The sequence below is a fragment of the Oryza brachyantha genome, chromosome 10 (genome assembly GCF_000231095.2).
Source record: "Oryza brachyantha chromosome 10, ObraRS2, whole genome shotgun sequence".
Taxonomy (NCBI): Eukaryota; Viridiplantae; Streptophyta; class Magnoliopsida; order Poales; family Poaceae; genus Oryza; species Oryza brachyantha.
This window is the reverse complement of record NC_023172.2, coordinates 1,857,116-1,876,173: the sequence shown is the minus strand read 5'-3', so window position 1 is coordinate 1,876,173 and position 19,058 is coordinate 1,857,116. Positions and strand designations below refer to the sequence as shown.

Sequence of the window (19,058 nt, the reverse complement as noted above, 5' to 3'; positions counted from 1 at the left end):
CGCTGTGATTTGTTAGAATGGTCATATTACCAGAAAGAATACAATAAAATCCATTAAAATTCCTTGATCATTTTTTTTCTACTATGATGAATCAAATATATTTATATTTATCCTATCATCGGTGTTAGGACACATTTTCTATTAATAGTACAACTCTAAATCAACTGTGGAAATTCTTCTATCCATGATAATACCGATGGTAGATTACTAACAGTAGAGAGAACACTATAGCAAAGCCTAAAATTAGACCTGGGGTGAAGCTTTCTCAACTTGAAAGTTTTGAAGTGAAAAATAACATTTTTTATAGGTGAGGGTGAAAATTGGACTTGGTGAAAATCCAAAGGCTAAAATTAAACTTTACCCTGGTATTAATAAGAAACATGAGAAAACATTAAAAAAACAAACTACTGCGAAAATAGGGGAACGGCAAATTTGTAGCAACTGGCATGAAATCTGAAAAGTATTGTGAAACAGAGAGCAAACAGCCCTCTGTTCTTACTGTCATACACCATACTACAACATCATTATAACAACAGATGGTTCCAACTAACTAGTTATTCAATGGGAATAAAAAGATTCATACAACTTAGTTTTTTTTTAGAATTTGTGTTTTGAGAGGTTTCACCATAGACCATGGAAGGACCATACCACGTTGCTTCCATTTCAATATAGGACACTAAGCTTTTTTTTTTTCACATCTACATCTCATGGTAGCTTTGGAAATAACAAAATATTTTTAGGATTTGGCACGTCACAAACTGAATCATACAGTGCATCTATATACAAAATCTAGGAAATGTAAAAAATAACTAAAAAACATTCCTGAAAGTTCAGAAATCTTCAAGGAAATTACAAAAGCAACCCAAAAATGAAGACAATTCAGGGAGTATAGGTCATAAATTTCCAAAGCAATTCAAAAATTCAGGAAATATATGACAGCACATTATTTTAACTAGATGAACATGTTAATAGACTGCTCAAATCAAGCCAGTAAAATAGTTTATATCTAAGAACAGTAGAGCAACAACTAGTTTCTATTAGATGATATCAAACAAGTTTAAAATTATAAATGGCAGTCTTCCCTACTTTAACAGGTTTCACAGTTCAAAAAGGGGTCAGATATGACCCTCTGGGAAGATGGAATATCACATTATTAGGAGGTGCTGATTGCTCAACAAAACATAGTTAAACAGTACTTGATTCATTTTCAAACAGTTTGAATCAAAGTGTACTCAGAATAAGACATTTTTAGAGAAAAAAAAAGCCTGAGGTGGCTGACGCAAGCCGCCACTGGAGGAAAGGCGAACCTGATGAGTGGGTGAACATAAGGCTAATTCTTGGCAACTGCAAATCTGTTTGATGTTTTTCACTGCAGATCAACTTGCTGTTTTTTCTGCAATCCTGCAAGAAAAGGGTTGGACCCTAGGCTGCAACTGTATTCTGTATAATGTGGACTCATGTAGGAAAAAAAATATGAAAACTATTGTAAAATTTGGATATCTTCAGGCTCTTATCAATGTCTGCAAAACATAATTACAGCATGATGGAATACACTGTACAATTTCATCTTCCATTTCACTAATATTAACTTAAAAGACAGTCGATGTTGTGGAGCCTCAAACAACTGCACATGATTACTTGTCTATCCTCATCAAGATGCTCACCACCTCCCTCATGGATGGCCTTAACTGGCAAGAAACCTGCGTGCAGGACATTGCTAGATCCAACAAGTCCAATACCTTCACTTTCTCATGTTCAGGCCAGTACATTATCTCCTCATCCAGGCAGCTCATGGTTTTGGAGTGATCTGCCTGATTCAGATTTGATCTCATCCAAGTAACAATATCTATGCCATCTCCAAATGCAGGATCCACAGGCATCTTCCTGCACAACAGTTCAAGAAGTACTACTCCATAACTGTATACATCACTCTTCTCACTTAACCGTGTCGAGTATCCATGCTCTGGGGATAAATGACAAAACATGTTATACCGAAAATAAAGAAGAACAAATTATCTCGAGATTGGTCTGAAGAGAAGTGTATTTTACCTGGAGCAATATAGCCGAGGGTGCCAACAACAACGGACACTGTCGCGTCTGCATCCTCATCATCAATTATCTTCCCCATGCCAAAATCTGTGAGCTTTGGTACAAGCTCAGCGTCCATTAGGATGTTGCTTGACTTGACATCCCTATGAATAATCATGGGCACACAATCATGGTGAAGATAGGACAAGCTTTCTGCCACACCAAGGGAGATCTGATGTCGGATCTCCCAGTCAAGGGCTACTTGAGGTGTTCTTTCATGCAATAGCTCAAAGAGTGTTCCCTCAGGCATGTACTCGTAGAGAATTAGGCCGATATTGTTACGGATACAGTACCCAGCCATTTTCACAATATTCCGGTGCTTCACTGTGTTTAAAATCTTCATCTCTATAGGGAATTTGCATTGGGACAAATCAACTGTCTTGACTGCCCACTGCTTTCCAACTGCAAGCTCGGTCCGGTAGACAGTGCCATGCCGTCCTCTTCCAATGACATATTTCTCACTCCAGTTATCAGTGGCCCGAAGAATGTCTTCATATGTCAAGTCCTCTGGCAGTTCTTCTGTGGAGTCCATGTTGCGCATTGAGACACGGTTTGCTGACAGGCGCTGAGACCTCTTCACAATGTAATGAATAACAACTAAACTAGCAACCATGAGAACAAGCGTTGACACTAGCAACGCCACAATAATTTGCGTATTCCTTCTTCTGTTTTTCTCAGACTGATATTTGGAGCAAGATGCATTGGCCGATGGTATGCACAACTGACAATTCCCTAGAAAACCGTCAGGTAACCGTTCTGCGAGCTTATCCCAGCCATTAGGGAGCTGACCAGATAGCTCATTGAACGAAATGTTCACAACAGAGAGTGAGATCATGTTGCTTAGCTGTGATGGAATAGGACCAGATAATGAGTTATTTGACAAGTCGAGCACTTCCAACTTCTGAAGATTACCAAGGTTGTGTGGGATTTGGCCGCTTAGTCTGTTGTTGCTAACATTCAGACTTTGGGATATGTATTGAAGGTTGCCTAAGCTTTCAGGGATGGCTCCTTCCAAATTATTGTTACCAAGTTGCAGCTCAAGGAGGCTTTGCGCTGTGGTGAACGAATCGGGAATTGTTCCAGTGAGATTGTTTCCACCAAGCAAAAGATGTTCCAGGCCACTAAGTGTTGTGATTTCTGCAGGTATACTTCCATTTAGAAGGTTATTTCCAATATCCAAATGGACAAGCCTCTTGCAGTTTCCCAACTCATGTGGTATTGCTCCGGTCAGCTTGTTCGATGACATGCGCAGAGTCCGAAGAATACTTAGAGCTCCAAGTTCACGTGGTATTGGACCTGATAAATTGTTGCCAGATATATCGAGCCTTGTAAGGTTGCACCATGAACCAAGACTACTTGGTATCCTCCCTTCCAGCAAATTACTACTCATGTCAATGTGCGTCAAACCTCTATTGGTGCTCAAATCTGCAGGCAAGCTCCCCCTGAGCTGGTTGTTGTTCAGATTAACCCTGTACAGAGACTGACATTCAGCTATCCAATTAGGGAAGGGGCCATCAAACTGGTTGAATCCAAGATCAAGAATGCCGAGCTGGCCTCCTGTGCACAATCCTGGTGGAATCGCACCACGGAAGCGGTTGCGAGTGAGGTCAACACGAAGAAGTCCCGGTGTTGTGTTCAACCCCAGGGCTTGTGGCAGTTCTCCAGTGAAGTTGTTGTTGTACAAGGTGATCTCTCTTAGATTCCTCATTTGAGTGATATCCGCATGAATTTCACCACTTAGTTGGTTGTCATTGAGAAACAACTCCACCATGTCAGCCAATTGCCACAATGCTGGAGGAACTGAACCATGGAGTAAGTTGTTGTACAGATAGAGTTTCTGTAGTCGGCTTAGCTCACCGATCTCCGGCGGTATTGTCCCGGAAAGGTTGTTATTATGGATTTGAAGGTCCACCAATTGCTGGCATCTCCCAATTTCTGGTGGAATGCTCCCAGTAAAGCCATTTGCTCCTATTGAGAACATCTGCAATCTGCTCAGATTGCCGATGAACAGCGGAATCGAGCCGGTGAACTTGTTGCTGTTTAAGTACAGCATAATCAAAGACTGGCATTTCCCAATTGTTTCCGGGACAGCGCCGGTGAACCCGTTCGCCGTCACCACCAGCTTTTCCAAGCTCACCAGCTCACCAATGCTCGCCGGCAACTCTCCGACGAAATGGTTGTCGTCAAGGAAGATCTTTTGCAGATTGGGCATGGAGGCGAAGAAATCGGGCACCTTGCCGCTGATATTGTTGTAGGATAGGTACAGGAAGGTGAGGTTGCCGCAGTTGCCGAGGCTTTTGGGCAGCTCGCCGGCGATCTGGTTGCTGTAGAGGCCGAGGTATTCGAGCCTGCAATGGGGCGGGAACTCTGGCATTGGCCCGGTGAGCTGGTTGCCGCTGAGGTCTAAGTACCTGAGATCCGGGAGCGCGGCGAGCCCCGGCTGGATGGCGCCGGAGAGGGAGTTGCCACTGAGGTCGAGGTACTCGAGCACCGGCGTTCCTGCGGGGGCGGGGATCTCCCCGGTGAGCTTGTTGCTGTTGAGGTCGACCTCCCGAAGCTGGCGCGAGGAGAGCAGCTCCGGTGGAACCCCGCCGGAGAGGTTGTTACCGCCGAGGAGGAGGCTGGCGACGCCGGCGCACGCAGCGAGCTCGGCGGGGACGGCCCCCGTGAAGCCGTTCCCGCTGAGGTCGAGCACGGAGAGCTCGTCGCCCGGGAGCGCGCAGAGCCGCGGCGCGGACGCGGACAGCCCGCCGGAGAGCCCCGCCCCGGAGAGGTTGAGCGCGGCGACGGCGCCGGCCGCGGAGCAGGTGACGCCAAGAAACGAGCAATGCGGCGCGTGCGCGTCGCTGCCCCGCCGCCATCGCCATGACGGGAGCAGGAGGCGCCGGGACGCCGCGGGAAGCGAGCCGAGGAAGGAGAGGAGGACGGCCGCCGCGGAGGTGTTCGACGGTGGCGGCGGCGGCGGCGGCGGCGGAGCGCACGTGGCGAGCGGGAAGAGGAGGAGAAGGAGGAGGTGGCAGACGCGCGGCGGCATGTGTAAAGTGAGTGCTCGACGCGGAGGTGCTTCGGTTGTCGTGCGCTTTGTACTGTAGGGGTAAAGGTTTCGCCATACGGGCGTAACTACATCCGTGTACTTATATGTTATTTAAATAATTATGAAAAAATTTGACAAGATAGATTAATATGAGTTATATCACTCTATAAATATGCAAGTTTAAATTCAACTTCTACAAGTTATAGCAAAAAAATAAATAAAACTGAAACTAACTCTACGCATATTCATAATTGTTTTTTGTTATTTTAGCTACAACTTGTAGAAGATGAATTTAAACTTGAATATTGGTGAAGTGATATAAATCATATTAAACTATCTTGTTAAGTTTTTCTATATTTTGTATGACTATTTAGATGTCATGCAAGCAACGGATGTATATACACCCTTGTGTTAAAAAACTGCTTCCTAGGATCGAGTCGACGGCGTTTTTGAAAGGGGAGTTGTATTTTGATAAGTGGGTGAGTGACACTGTTATTAGACTCAGATTGCACGTTCGTTAGAGCAAGTTCAATAGTATCAAAAGTGCTATGCATACGACGGCCAAGTATGATTCGTCTGCATGCGGACGGCGCGGAGGGCAAGCGGTAGCATGCGTGGACGACGACGGTGCATGTCGACGGAGTCGTACGACTCAGTCGTATGTATAGCAGCGTTGCAATAGTATAGCCCGCTCCTTACTCCAATTCACTGTCCAGCTTAGGAAGAGCTAGCTTATAGCTAACAAAATACAAGTTGGCTGTAAGATGTCAGAGATTAAAATAGTGAACTATTTAATGCATGTATGCCAAGAGTAGTTGTTGTGATCAACACTGGCATGCATATCTATGGCTACTTTGTTGCACCACACATACATGATCATGTCGGAGCAATATAAAGATAAATAGAGCGCGGAGGGCAAGCGGCAGCATGCGTGGACGGCGACGGTGCATGCCGACGGAGTTGTACGACTCCATCGTATGTATAGCGGCGTTGCAATAGTATAGCCTGCTTCTTACTCCAATTCACTGTCCAACTCAGGAAGAGCTAGCTTATAGCTAACAAAATACAACAAGTTGGCTGTAAGAGCATCTCTAATAGGTGTCTAAAAATATAGTCTCAAAAATCATGGATTGGGGGTTAGCCAATAAATTTTGGGCTCAAAAAACATCCTCATCTCTAAGAGGTGTCTAAAAATATAGTCCCAAAAACTTTAAATATGCCAATTTATTATTGTGGTCCTTTGCAACAACCATTTCAGCATATGCACGAGTCAAACATAATAATACTGACAACTCATTCAGAATTCAAAAAATATATTACATCCGAAGATAATTTTAGAACATAAATTAGCAAATGTTCAACAATAGAATTTTAACTTTAGATACAAGACATGAGATAGCACAAGAAAGAAATGTTGGGCATTTTTGGATAGTAAATAATCTATGCTATGCCATAAGTTTCTCCTTTTTGGAGTGACAAACAACTGCATAATCAAAGGGGAGGGGCGGCAGATGGAGGAGGAGGGGAGAGGCGGCGGCGGTGGATGGATGGAGAGATGACGACGATGGATTTGTTCTCTCGTGCGCGGATGGAATGAAAACATGGCGGCAGTGAAAAAATGGCGCAAAAAAGTGAGATTGGGAGTCCCATGACAAGGCCAAAATTTGGGTAAAAATACACTAATGCTTGGGGGTGCTAAAATTTTAGGAGTATTTTTGGACAGCTGTCGGAGTCTATTTTTATTCTTTAATGCTAAAATTTAATTTTTCGGAATTATATTGGCCTCTTGTTGGAGATGTTCTAAGATGTCAGAGATTAAAACAGTGAACTATTTAATGCATGCATGCCAAGAGTAGTTGTTGTGATCAACACTGGCATGCATATCTATGGCTACTTTGTTGCACTACACATACATGATCACATCAGAGCAAGATAAAAATAAATAGAGAATCAATGAACCAAAACAGTACGATGATTTATAATCTCCTGGCAGCATGCCATTCAACAACAAGATAACTAAAACTACAGTTAAGTTCTTGGTCTGATTAGATACTAAGAAGCCATACAATAAAGCAAAGTTGTACGATGATTCATAAATCTCCTGGCAACATGCCATTGAACAAAAGGATAAATGAAACTAGATAGAGTTCTTGGTTTGATTATGAATGAGATAATTGTTGATCTCCATACAAGCCATCTTGATTAGTTGCCACCAGCCTGTAGTGGAGAATTGGAGCAAAATATAACATGATAAGTATGTTTCCAGAATAATCATAGTACAAATGCAATGTTAATCCCAGAAATCAGCTGCCTACTTATTATTGGTGAAATTTCTGCCAACTGCAGTACACTATTCCTAAAACTAGAAACTTAGATGTGTCCCATTCTAATATTTTCTTCCAAAAAGATAGTCACGACCCACTCTAGTTACAGGGATTCACAAATCATATTTTTGAACTGGGATGTAAAAAAGATCAATGATGAATTGCTTGCAGTTCACATATACAATATATAGCATATGGAGGAACAAAATCGGTTCATGTACACAAAAAATTTGATGTTCATTACAACTGTAACTACTAACACAATAAATGTACCTGATGATGGAATTATACCTGTAAGAAGTACAACACAGCCCTTATATGTACTGTGCTATTACATAGGAGCAGTCACTAGTCCTTTTATAAGTTATAATGATTCTAACGTCCTTATTTTTTTCGTTTTAAATATTTTAAGTTGATATTGTGATTTTTTATCGTAGTTTATTATTTAATGTTTGCTTTTATTTCACTTTAAACATATGTATATATATATATATTCATAAATTATTTTCGTCCTATTAAATGAATATCCTGAGTTGAAAGAAAAACTAAACATAGTAGTGACTATTAAATCTAAAATTGAAACCTACCGTTGTTCATTTGATGATTGTTTGTGAAATCAGAATGGAGCCTCCCATTCACCACTCTATGGTGCGGTGGGGTACTACACACCACATCCATGAAGCCAATGGACTTAGGCCGCGTTCGTGTGAGTGAGGGGTAAGTTAACTTATCCGCACAGAAAACATAGTAATAGATTAGTATATAATTAATTAATTATTAATTATTAAAAATATAAAATAGATTAATATCATTTTTTAAAACAACTTTTCTATAGAAAATTTTTACAAAAAATACACCGTTTAGCAGTTCGGGAAGCATGCTCGCGGAAAACGAGAGTGATAAGTTAAGTTAGAGGAGGTGAAGAACGCGGCCTTAGCCATGTTAGCCTGGTTTAGGACACATGGCACCTAGGCCTAAATGATTTGACGAACAACGAGCACTTTTGATCAAGACACTATAGATGCGAGCTAAGGTGCTTGGGCTCGTAAGGCACTGGCCCAAGCGAAGAGTGCTAGTAGAAGGCAGTTGTACCTAAATCATGCTAAATGCAATTGGACGACTCAACGTATATCTACCTGACTGTGGACTACGAACATGAGATGGAGACCGATATACCTTTCCTAATCACATCCTAGCATTCTACAACACATGACATGTGCGGGGATGCATGGTGTGCTAGAAAACATGTTCGTTGACTGCACTATTCGCCTAGCCCCACCATTCTTCATCTACTTAACTACTTTCTAGGTATCTAGACAGGTGGGCCTAGGGACCGTGTACATGATCTTGAGTTGTACTTGGCACATCTTTTTATATATCTATAGACAAAGAAGGCAAGATGGAGGTAGCGGACCATAGCCTACCTAATTCTTGTACATGGGGACCCCTCGGAATCATTCCCTTTATTTGGCCATATGGCATCCCCATGGTACATAAGGGGAGGACCACGTGCATGAGAGAGAAAAACCGAAGAAATCAAAAGACAATAGAAGGATGTAAGCTTGACTCGTCACTAAAAAAGATAAGAACACACAGTAATAGGGTATCACTTCATTGGCCCAAACCTAGACAATGATCCCTCGTCTCTTATTCAAGTAGATTCCCACAAGCATAAGCACCACAACCCCTTGGCTAAACTCATAAAAGGTGTATTGTTGAATCCCTACCCTCGACATCCATACACCGACTAACTTTGTCAGTTGTTTACTTTGCCGACATATTTTGCAAATGAGATAAATCATATCCCACCCATAAAGAGAAATATTGCATACTAGCCATCCGTCCACCCCCCCCGGGCCTCATTTTATTCTAACCATCATTCATTTCTATCTCCAAATCTCGCCTTTTAAACTCATTTACCAAACAAGCCCTACCTCTTTTAGAACCAAAAACATGGAAAGTTAGAGGAATGGCCTGTGCATGGTCCAGGCTCATTTTCAACCTTTCATACAAGATCTGGGAGGATAGTTTATTTTTCGTATGTTCTACTCTGTGAACTTTTTTTTGCTTGTATGCAATGATATCAAAATTTTCAGAGGACTTTATAGTTTTTTTTAGAATATAGGCCTAATTGTTCTCATTTGCTAAGATTCTAAGAAAGAGGGGACAAGTCAAGTCAGTTTTTCTCCTTGGAGCTTACCTGGCCAGCATGTTGATTACATGATCCTTCTGTTCAAGCACTAATCATCATGCCCCTGACAAACCAAATAAAGACAGTCTGTAATGCAGCACGTCATAAAGCTAATGAAAGATGTTGCTGTGCTCATCAGTTGTATTCTCACCATTGTTTGTATGTGTAAGATTGTCCTAAATCTATTTTTGTTACAAATTAATATATATATCATCCCTATATGGTGATAGGGCTCATCAGGTGCAACCAAACATAACTAATCACAGAAAAGGATCTTGCATAGAATTAAATGCAACCTCTCCTGAAAAGAGGAAAACCTAACACGAAATAAATATAGCCTAAATTGGCATTCGTCACCGTCTTAATTATAAAATTAGAAGATAATATATACATATACCAGAAGATCAAAAGATAGTAATAATGTTGTTTGGTATTATATATACTTCCTCCAACCTCAAATATAAGCTGCCCATATTTTAATAAAATCAACACTTGCAATATTTTTTTACTAATAGGTAAACTAACTATGCATGTTTAGTGTTATACATGCGATATTATGTTCATTTTAAAGAAACTAATGGTAAAAGTTCTATTTTCAAGACCATATAAAAAACTTAAAACCTTGCAATTTGAGATGGTGGAGTAAATAACGGGCATCACGAGATAATTAGTAGTATCTATAACCCATGCATAAATGGTAAACCCATGCTTAATTTCTCTAAGGTTCCAATAGTGGGGTTGAGATAGCTGAGATGGAACGATTGAAGAATTATTTATTTTTTGACAGTTGTTTAAGGATATAAACGACCGTAATTAACTAGTAAAAGGATGAAAATAATACCGGCAAAAATCCATAATCCTTGTATGAATCCAACGCAGCCAATTGTGTGAGAATTTCGTGGGAGTATCTTCGCCATTCCATGCTTAGGGCTTCTTTAGTTCGCAAAAATTTTTAGTTTAAGTGCCACATCGAATGTTTGACTGAATGTCAGAAGACTATTACGGTGACTAATTAAAAACTAATTATATAGGGTGTCAGGAAACCACGAGATGAATTTTTTAAATCTAATTAATCCATCATGAGCACGTGTAGGCTCAAAAGTTTTATCTTGAAAATTCTTTCTAAACTGTGTAATTAGTTATTTTTTGACTATATTTAATGCTTTATACATATGTCCAAAGATTCGATGTGACGGTTCCACGAAGAAGAGTTGCGACATGCCAACATACAAGCCAGCCGGTTGAACCAGACCGACCACATGAGTGACAACAGAGATAACGACACGGAGGATGAGATCAGGGCCGTATATATTCGAAGCAACAGATGGTAGGGGACAAAAAGTGGTGAGCGTGCAGGAGGCACCGCGTGGTCTTTTTTGATAGGAAATAGGAAATTACGCGTGCGCTTGCTTGCTAGCTAGTGGGATAATCTGATGCACCAATCTTTGTCTATCGATGCAACTAGATTTTCCCAGTGGGATTAGGTGCCAGTTCCCATGAATTATTCTATATTTTGCCGGTCATGTTACAATATTCCTTTCTCTTTTGTGTTGCATTATTATATTTATGCAATAGTGCTTGGAGGTTTCATTGGATTTAGTTTTTTTTTTTTTGATAGTTTGATGGTACATTCTACTGCTGGTGGTTTTACGGTAGCAGAAACTTAATTAAATCATAGGTTTTTTTTAATAAAACTTTGGTAAGGATGACTTAAACAGTTCTCATGTTTTATCATGAAATATGATGTGTGAATTTATCAGGTTGTTATATGTCTGAATTCTAATTTTGCCCATTTAAAATCTGTATTAACCATATTAATTAACGATGCAGTAAAATCGAATCATATCTATATGATCGAAAGCAATGAATGGCCCATAGTTATTTTAGGGTTCAGTAATTAAACATTCTTTAATTTTTTTATCTAACAGGGTAAGTATAGTTATATGGTTGTGAAGTCTTTTGATATGTGTACCTCTATTTTCTATAGATATCGAAAGCTATATTTTTGTCATGAAAAAAGTTCTTGTGCCGTTCATCCGAGGATTTGTGCAGCCTTTTTGTTTTGTCTTTTATAAGCACAAGTAAAACTACTTATGAACGATTAAATATGATTATGCATAAAACTTTTATATATTTGTTCTTAGTGATCTAAAAGCAAATACTAGAAAATAAATTGCAATAAAAAACCTTAAAATCGACCCTAATTTAAGTTTTAAAATTTGGCTTTTAATGATGATGGTGGTGGTTTTTGGAGTTACAGTGTGAATTTCAAGTGAACAGTATAATTCTTTTAAGGGACAATTGTAAACTGTCATTAGAGTGACATTGCCATTTAGAAAAAAACACTAATGATAAATTTGCGAGAGCCTCTTTTAAAGATGCTTTTAATCAGTTCAAAGTTAGGCATGCACTAGTTTAAAGGTACACTATTGCAAAGGAGGCTAAAGCATCCAGTGCATGTCAAACGAAGAAAGAAAGTACTGTCCCTGATGGCACAGCCGAAATCGACTGCACGATTGCTTGGTAGTCGCTGCTCTGTTCACAATAAAAAAACGTGCACATTATTTATTGGTTATTGACGAGGACATCGGAGCCATACGTAAAAGTTGTATAACTTACGGAGATTTACAATTTTTATTTTGATCAGTTTTCTATATAACGTTTTTTTAACAATTTGAATTTGAAAATATGACAACTTGAAAACAAAATTTTTAAATACTAAATGATTTCAACTAAAAAATCAACAACAAAGTTTTATAACCCATATGTAACTTTATTTTGGTCGTTTGTCTATAACCTTTTTTAAACAGTCTGAATTTGAATTTGAAAATATGATAACTTCAAACAACATTTTCAAATACTAATTATTTCAACTAAAAAAGTCATCAACATCAAAGTTGTATAACTCATCAGGATCTATAACTTTTATATTTGTCATTCTTCATCCAACAAAGTGGTAGTAATATTGTTCGCAAAATTTATATATTTGTGTTATAGTTTATAAAACCAGATAAGAGAGATGCGAATTTTATGAACAATGTTACTATCACTTTGTTAGATAAAGAAATGACCAAAATAAAAGTTATGAATCTTGATGAGTTACACATATTTGTTGTTGATGACATTTTTAGTTGAAATCATTTATAATTTGAAAATATTGTTCGAAGTTGTCATATTTTCAAATTTAAATTCAAACTATTCAAAAAAGTGTTGTATAGAAAAATGAACAAAATAAAAGTTATAGATATTGATGAATTATACAACTTTGTTGGTGATAACTTTTTCAGTTGAAATCATTTAGTATTTGAAAATATTGTTTGAAGTTGTTATATTTTTAAATTCAAATTTAAATTGTTCAAAAAACGTTATATAGCAAAAAGACCAAAGTAAAAGTAGTTATACAACTTTGCTGTTAACAATTTTTCCATTTGAAATCATTTACTAAGCGAAAAAATATTTGAATTTCTTATATTTTAAAATTCAAATTTATATAGTTCAATCAAACCCGGATGGAGAAATGACCAAAATAAAATTGGTAGATCCTTATGAGTTCATTTAGTAACATAAAATTCAATTCGAAATTCATTCTTTGCTAGAAATCTGTTTCGCCTCATCCTCATGATAATACTTGGTAAATATATCTTTGATCCATTTAACTCGGGTTTGCTCGTGAAATATGTGATCAAAATGGATGTCATATGAATGTGGTTGTGTTAAATATATTGATGGTTGTGTATGTGAATGAATGTATATGAATTAGGGATGCTAGTGTGTGACATTCTGACCCCAGAGCTTAATAGGATTAATAGAATACTCATACTAATAAATTACAATTTTTCTTGGAAGCCAATCTCCAAAGAACTATGAGGTTAAGCGTGCTTGACCTACTGGAAAGGCACACGAGTGAGGGCAAAGACCTGAGGCTAACCAAAAAAACAAAATTTATTTATTGTTGGATTATACTCATCCGTGACGGGCGATAATCTAGGTTCGTCAGAGATGAGTCATCTGTGATGGACTATAATCTAGACCCGTTAGAGATGAGAGTCAACCATAGGGCTATACCCGTTAGAGATGAGAGTCAACTGTGACGGGCTATAATCTAGGCCCGTTAGAGATGGTAGTCATCCGTGACGAGCCATAGTTTAGGCCCGTTAGAGATGACGGTCATCCGTCATGGGCTTTTGTGTTGGCCCAATTGAGATGTGTCATCTGTGACGGTCGGATGCCCGATTGAGATATTTTCTAGCATCATTGACTTTGCTTAGTAACGGGGGCCCTGCTCGATAAAGATGATGCGCTTTAAGCTCGTTAGAGAAAACCGATCCCGTTTTAATGAGTCTAGCTTCGTTTACGTGCACATAAAAAAATAAGTGCTGAGACTAATCACATGTAACCAAGCTGATACACACACGCATGCTTACAAGGACCGGTTACGCTCAGTCATGGTAAGAAACTTCCACAAGAGCTGAATGCTTTTGTCTTTGTATCATATTTCAAAATCGATAAGAATTATTTACTATTTAAGTCAAGTACTATATTCTTACACACATTTGCACACGAGGCTACTCCGCTAGGTTACATTAAGGTCATGGGGTTAACCGAAGAACATCTATACTATACCAATGAAGGCCAAAGATGAGGAGTTACACACACAAGGCTCAGGGGTTACAAACCTCAAGTGCAAGTCTTAACCACTCTGTCAAGTTTTAGGCTGTATAATATATATGGTTGAAAGGTTTATCAAGTCCACCTTCCAATACAACAAACATAATATCATTTCGACTTCCCAATAAGAAGTTACGACCCAATTAGTAAAGAGTGTGCAGAAGGATTGAAGATGCGCGAGAAATAAATGACACTTCATAAACGCTTCATTAGTTGGCCTTCTACCTCTCAACATGGTGACTTTAGTTTATACCCAATATAGGAGGGTTGTTCCTATTATATATATTATATACATACTCCGTCTAATTTAAAAATTCTTGTTGTATTAGACGATGATAAGGTATTCTATTGATCGTGATTTTCTATTAATGCATATACAATAAATAAATAATTATTTTTATTAAAGTACACTTTATGACTCATTTATGTGTTAATTGTCTTAGTAATAACAAACTGCATATTGAAAAGTTATTAATAGGTAAAGTTTTAAAATCTTATTTCAAACTACAAGAATTATATAACTGGAAGGAGTATATGCTACTATACAAAACATCTTTTGATCATACGATGAATTATGATTTGTATGGTTTTGCAACCGAGTTGTTGAGACCCTTTGCACACCCTTGTTCTTCGTGGACCTGTGAAGAGGTCTCTCTAGGATCCCCTAATTCATGCTCTTAGCTTATGGGCCTTTTGTATGCTTAGTCTTAGATTGTGGGTCGAAGTCCTACACATTTCGGTAATACCCTTTGGTTGGCTCCATGTCAATGGTATTAAACAGAGGTTTGTTGCTAAGCCATAAATATTGGTTTGACCTTTAACAGTTTTAGCAAATAATTTCCACGGAATTCATCATTGAATGTGAGGAACTCTGATTGCAATCTTGCCAACCAAAGTTGCACATGTGTTTCGTGCTCAAGCCAAAGAGTGAATCTTGTATGGTTATAGCAGCTAGAAAACAAAAAAAAAACATGATGATTCTAGAATCCAGCCAAGATTAATCGAAGGAGAATTTGAATGACGGTGAAAAACTATTGACTTGCTCGAGTGACCAAGGCCACATTCGCCCTCTGCTAAGTTAACTTAACCCCTTGTTTTTCACGTGCACGCTTTTTGAACTCCTAAACGGTGTTTTTTACAAAAAATTTCTATAGAAAAGTTACTTTAAAAAATCATATTAATCTATTTTATATTTTTAATAATTAATTAATCATGTGTTAATCTATTATTACGTTTTTCGCGTTGAATAAGTTGACTTACACCCCCTTACCGGACGGGGCCCAAGGAGGTTAAGGAAGAGGTGACCTCTATGTGTGGCTGCTAGGTCTCGACCAATGGGAGCATCCATCCAGGAAGCATCTATATATTCGCCATATAGCCAGAAGCCATGCATCAGACCCTCTGCAAGAGGCGAACAATCCACTAGTGATGCTACAACTGCACATCGCTGCATGACCGTCAATTGGGGAACTATCGTGCCCTACAGATGTTGCCGAGACGCCACAACAACATATTCAATGGAGGTGAACTAGCCAATACTGCTACAGCGAGATGCCACCACCGCCTCTTGGGCCACCAATTGGGAGCCGCAACATCCTGTCAATGTCGCCGCCTAGCCACATTAGAGCAAGTTCAATAGTATAGCCAACCACTAGCTTTAATTCATCTATAGCCATAGCCAACTCATACAATAGCTACCTATAAAACATATACCACCATGTCCCACATGTCATACACACATTATGCATTGGAGTCCGTGCTGCAGCTAGCTACAAATGAGTAGCCCACTCCTCTTCTCTCTCCTCTGTTATCTCCTTATTTACTGTTGCCAACCAATTTCTCCCTTAGCATCTTCAGGGCAAGCACATGCTCAACTCTAATATCCTCTGTCATCTCCCTAGTGTCCATGCATAAGAGTTTTTGATATAATTCTAGTAAAACAGACTACCTCCTAATCCTTGCTGTTTCAAACTTCTTATCAGTAATACGTTCTTGTGCCTCTAAGAAGTCTTCCTATCGTTTTTTTTGTTGCTGCTTCAATGTCAATGAATTTTTTTAAGTCTTCATCTAAACTGACATCATCATCTTTGACTCTTCCTTTACCATTGTATTGTTTCTTAGCTTTTTTTTTGTCCCTATAGGGTGTTCCTTTTCTCCTACACTTGAGATGTCAATTGCCTCGCCTTCATCATCCAAACTCCTTTTATTTGGTTTTTCAAGTTCTTCCAAAATTGCATGCCACTTGGGTTCATCACAAAGAATCTTCTAGCAATGCTCAACTGTGAATGGGCCTTCCTTAGGATAGTCATCCAAATAAAACTGCTTAGCCATGTCTCTTAGCTGCTCATATGAATATCTGCTAAGATAAATTGAGGTAGCCTTCTTCCAACATGCACAGAAAAAACCCACCCATCTCTTAATTTTTTTCCAGCGATCTTTGAGATGTTTCACCTCTGTTTTTCGGTTTGTAGGTGTAGTTTTATTGTAGAGTTCATGTACATCACCCCAGTAGCTCTCATTTTTCTTGCAATTCCCATTGATTGGGTCATTCGAGTGAAACAACCATGCACTAACCTGAATTTAGCACACATGATTAGTTGTAGATTCATACATTTGTAAAGGTAAAAAAGAAAGTGAGTGATACGATTTTACTTACTAGCCTCTCGTCCTCATCTGGATCAAATACTAGACGCTTTGTAGTCCTGACATCATTTCCTTCATCTAAGTTGATGATAGTTTTGCTTTTCGATCTATTTTTAGCATTTTGGCTTCCTGAGCCATTTTTTGGTGGTGCCAATTGAGATTCATTTCCCATAGGTGGTCATGGGGACGAAAAATAAGGAATGAATGGTTATACAGTTTGTAGAAAGTTCATAAAACCACCAGGTGAATAGTAATCCATACCACTGGAAAATCAAGCAAGCCATATCGTTACTTCTATTGAAAATAACATATCAAGTGAACTAACTGTTTCTGAACATAATAAAATGACAACTAGTGCAACAAGAGAATTACATATAAAAAAAACTTACCAATTTGTGGATGTGGCTGCTGAAGATGTGGCTTGTGGCAAAGGTCCAGGCCACCATGCTACAGAAAGTCATGCCATTCGGCCATTAGTTTAAAGAAATCATCCAGTTTTTAATGATGTGGTCATACATATGCACATGAATATCTAATACATGACAAATTTAAAGATTAAGTGATAATGGTACTTCTTTTTAGTAGATAGCAGTCAGTAGCACCTTAATATAATCTATTAATCGAACAAACACCAATTAATTAAACAAGGCAGACAACTAGCAAGGGATGCCGGCGGCGGGTGGCTAGCACCAAGCAAGCAACAGCACGCAGCAGCAAGGCAGGCAACAGCACGCAGCAGCAAGGCAGACATGCAGCAAGTAGCATCGGCGGCCGGCAGCTATCACCAGCTAGCAAAATCAATTACCTGCTTGACCTCTGTTACTAGGAATAGTAGAACCACCACCAAGAAATGTAGGAACCGGAGTAGGGACTTGATTCCCAGTAGCACGAGCGGATCCAATATGATACGAAGGAGTAGATTCAGTCTGATGTGGTGGCGGAGCCATCTCTCGCTTGCTCTGGCGGCTCATCACCACAAGCAACAAATGGATTCCAGATCTTTGAATCACGCCCCTTGCAACGTATCATACAGATTTGAATAGAGCAGAGAAAGAGAGATGGGAAGAGGATGGATGGGAAGAGGAACCGACCTTTGGTTTTGCAGGCTCTGGAAATAAATTGGAAGGGCGGGAGCAGCTGGATTGGGATGGATTGTCGCGCGTGGTGGATGCGGGAGAAAGGGAAGGATTCACGCGCAACAGACAGAGGAAAAGAAGGATTCACGTGCGTAACAGATTTGTATGCGGGAAGAAGTCCGACCAAAATCGCTAGTAGAAGGTGAGGAGGCCGACAATTTAGCTCATCGTTTCGTGTGCGAGATGAGCGACGAGGGAATCGCTGGCTCGATTTTTTGTGCGCATTCTCTTTCCTCCACATAGGATACATGCTGACGTGTACGACCAAATAGCTAGCTGACTCAGCCTTGTTATGGACGCCCTTAAAATATGCTTATAGCTGGCTTATAGCCTGCTATTGTACCTGCTCTTATTAGATCCAATACGGGGAGAGATGGAATCGACATCACTGCAATAAGACGCCACCACAGCTAGGTTTACCAATGAGCATTCAGTTTGCCATGACAGGTGCATGGATCCATGGCCTCCAACACCATTGCCGCTACAATCTAATTCGACCACTGCCAACAAGAACACAACGCTGGAAAATACCCTAAAACGAGACTAACTTGACTAAGAAGACATCTTGAGAACATAGAAAACAAGCACCTTAGCTAGCTAGGCCAAGGCCCCAACCTTCTAACCATCCCCAATGGCAAACTACCGAAATCAATGGTGTAATAGGGAATTAGGGATCAAAGGACAGAGGATAACTGTAGCTGTGGTTGCTCTCTCGAGATTTCAAGAAAACACTCCAGTTGACTATCTTTTGTACAAGATATATTTTAGCCACGCACCTGAGTCAGAGGATGTGCTATTTGTTGGAATGGAAGGAGTACATTGAACCTCCAAAAAGCTGCCTAGCATGTGCTTTTGTTGTCCTAGCTTGGTATTCAATCAGCATCACGATAGGGTGTTTTTTTTAAAGATAGGGTGTTTTTTTTCACGATAGGGTGTTTGATGCATGTTCAACCAAAAAGCCCCCCACTATTATC

The 19,058-nt window shown here is 39.5% G+C and overlaps 1 protein-coding gene across 1 annotated transcript; it reads right to left on the bottom strand.

Annotated features, from left to right (window-relative positions):
• Window positions 1-1,324: 1,324 nt before the first annotated feature.
• LOC102709493 (leucine-rich repeat receptor-like protein kinase PEPR2) lies at window positions 1,325-17,120 on the bottom strand. The gene is made up of 5 exons (XM_040528223.1): window positions 16,962-17,120; window positions 16,805-16,879; window positions 16,254-16,318; window positions 2,050-4,934; window positions 1,325-1,963 (listed from the first exon to the last, which is right to left on the bottom strand). Exons 1-5 carry the CDS (start codon window positions 17,118-17,120, stop codon window positions 1,635-1,637), a joined length of 3,513 nt encoding a protein of 1,170 aa, XP_040384157.1. The 3' UTR covers window positions 1,325-1,634.
• Between the last annotated feature and the right edge of the window lie 1,938 nt (window positions 17,121-19,058).

Bases quoted from the DNA above. Each gene is read 5' to 3' on its own strand.
- LOC102709493 (XM_040528223.1), bottom strand. From the start codon at position 17,120: ATGGGAAATGAATCTCAATTGGCACCACCAAAAAATGGCTCAGGAAGC. The intron at 16,880-16,961 runs GTAAGTAAAATC...TGCTAAATTCAG, and splicing joins CAGATGAGGACGAGAGGCTA to GTTAGTGCATGGTTGTTTCA. The intron at 1,964-2,049 runs GTAAAATACACT...ATTTATCCCCAG, and splicing joins CCTCGGCTATATTGCTCCAG to AGCATGGATACTCGACACGG.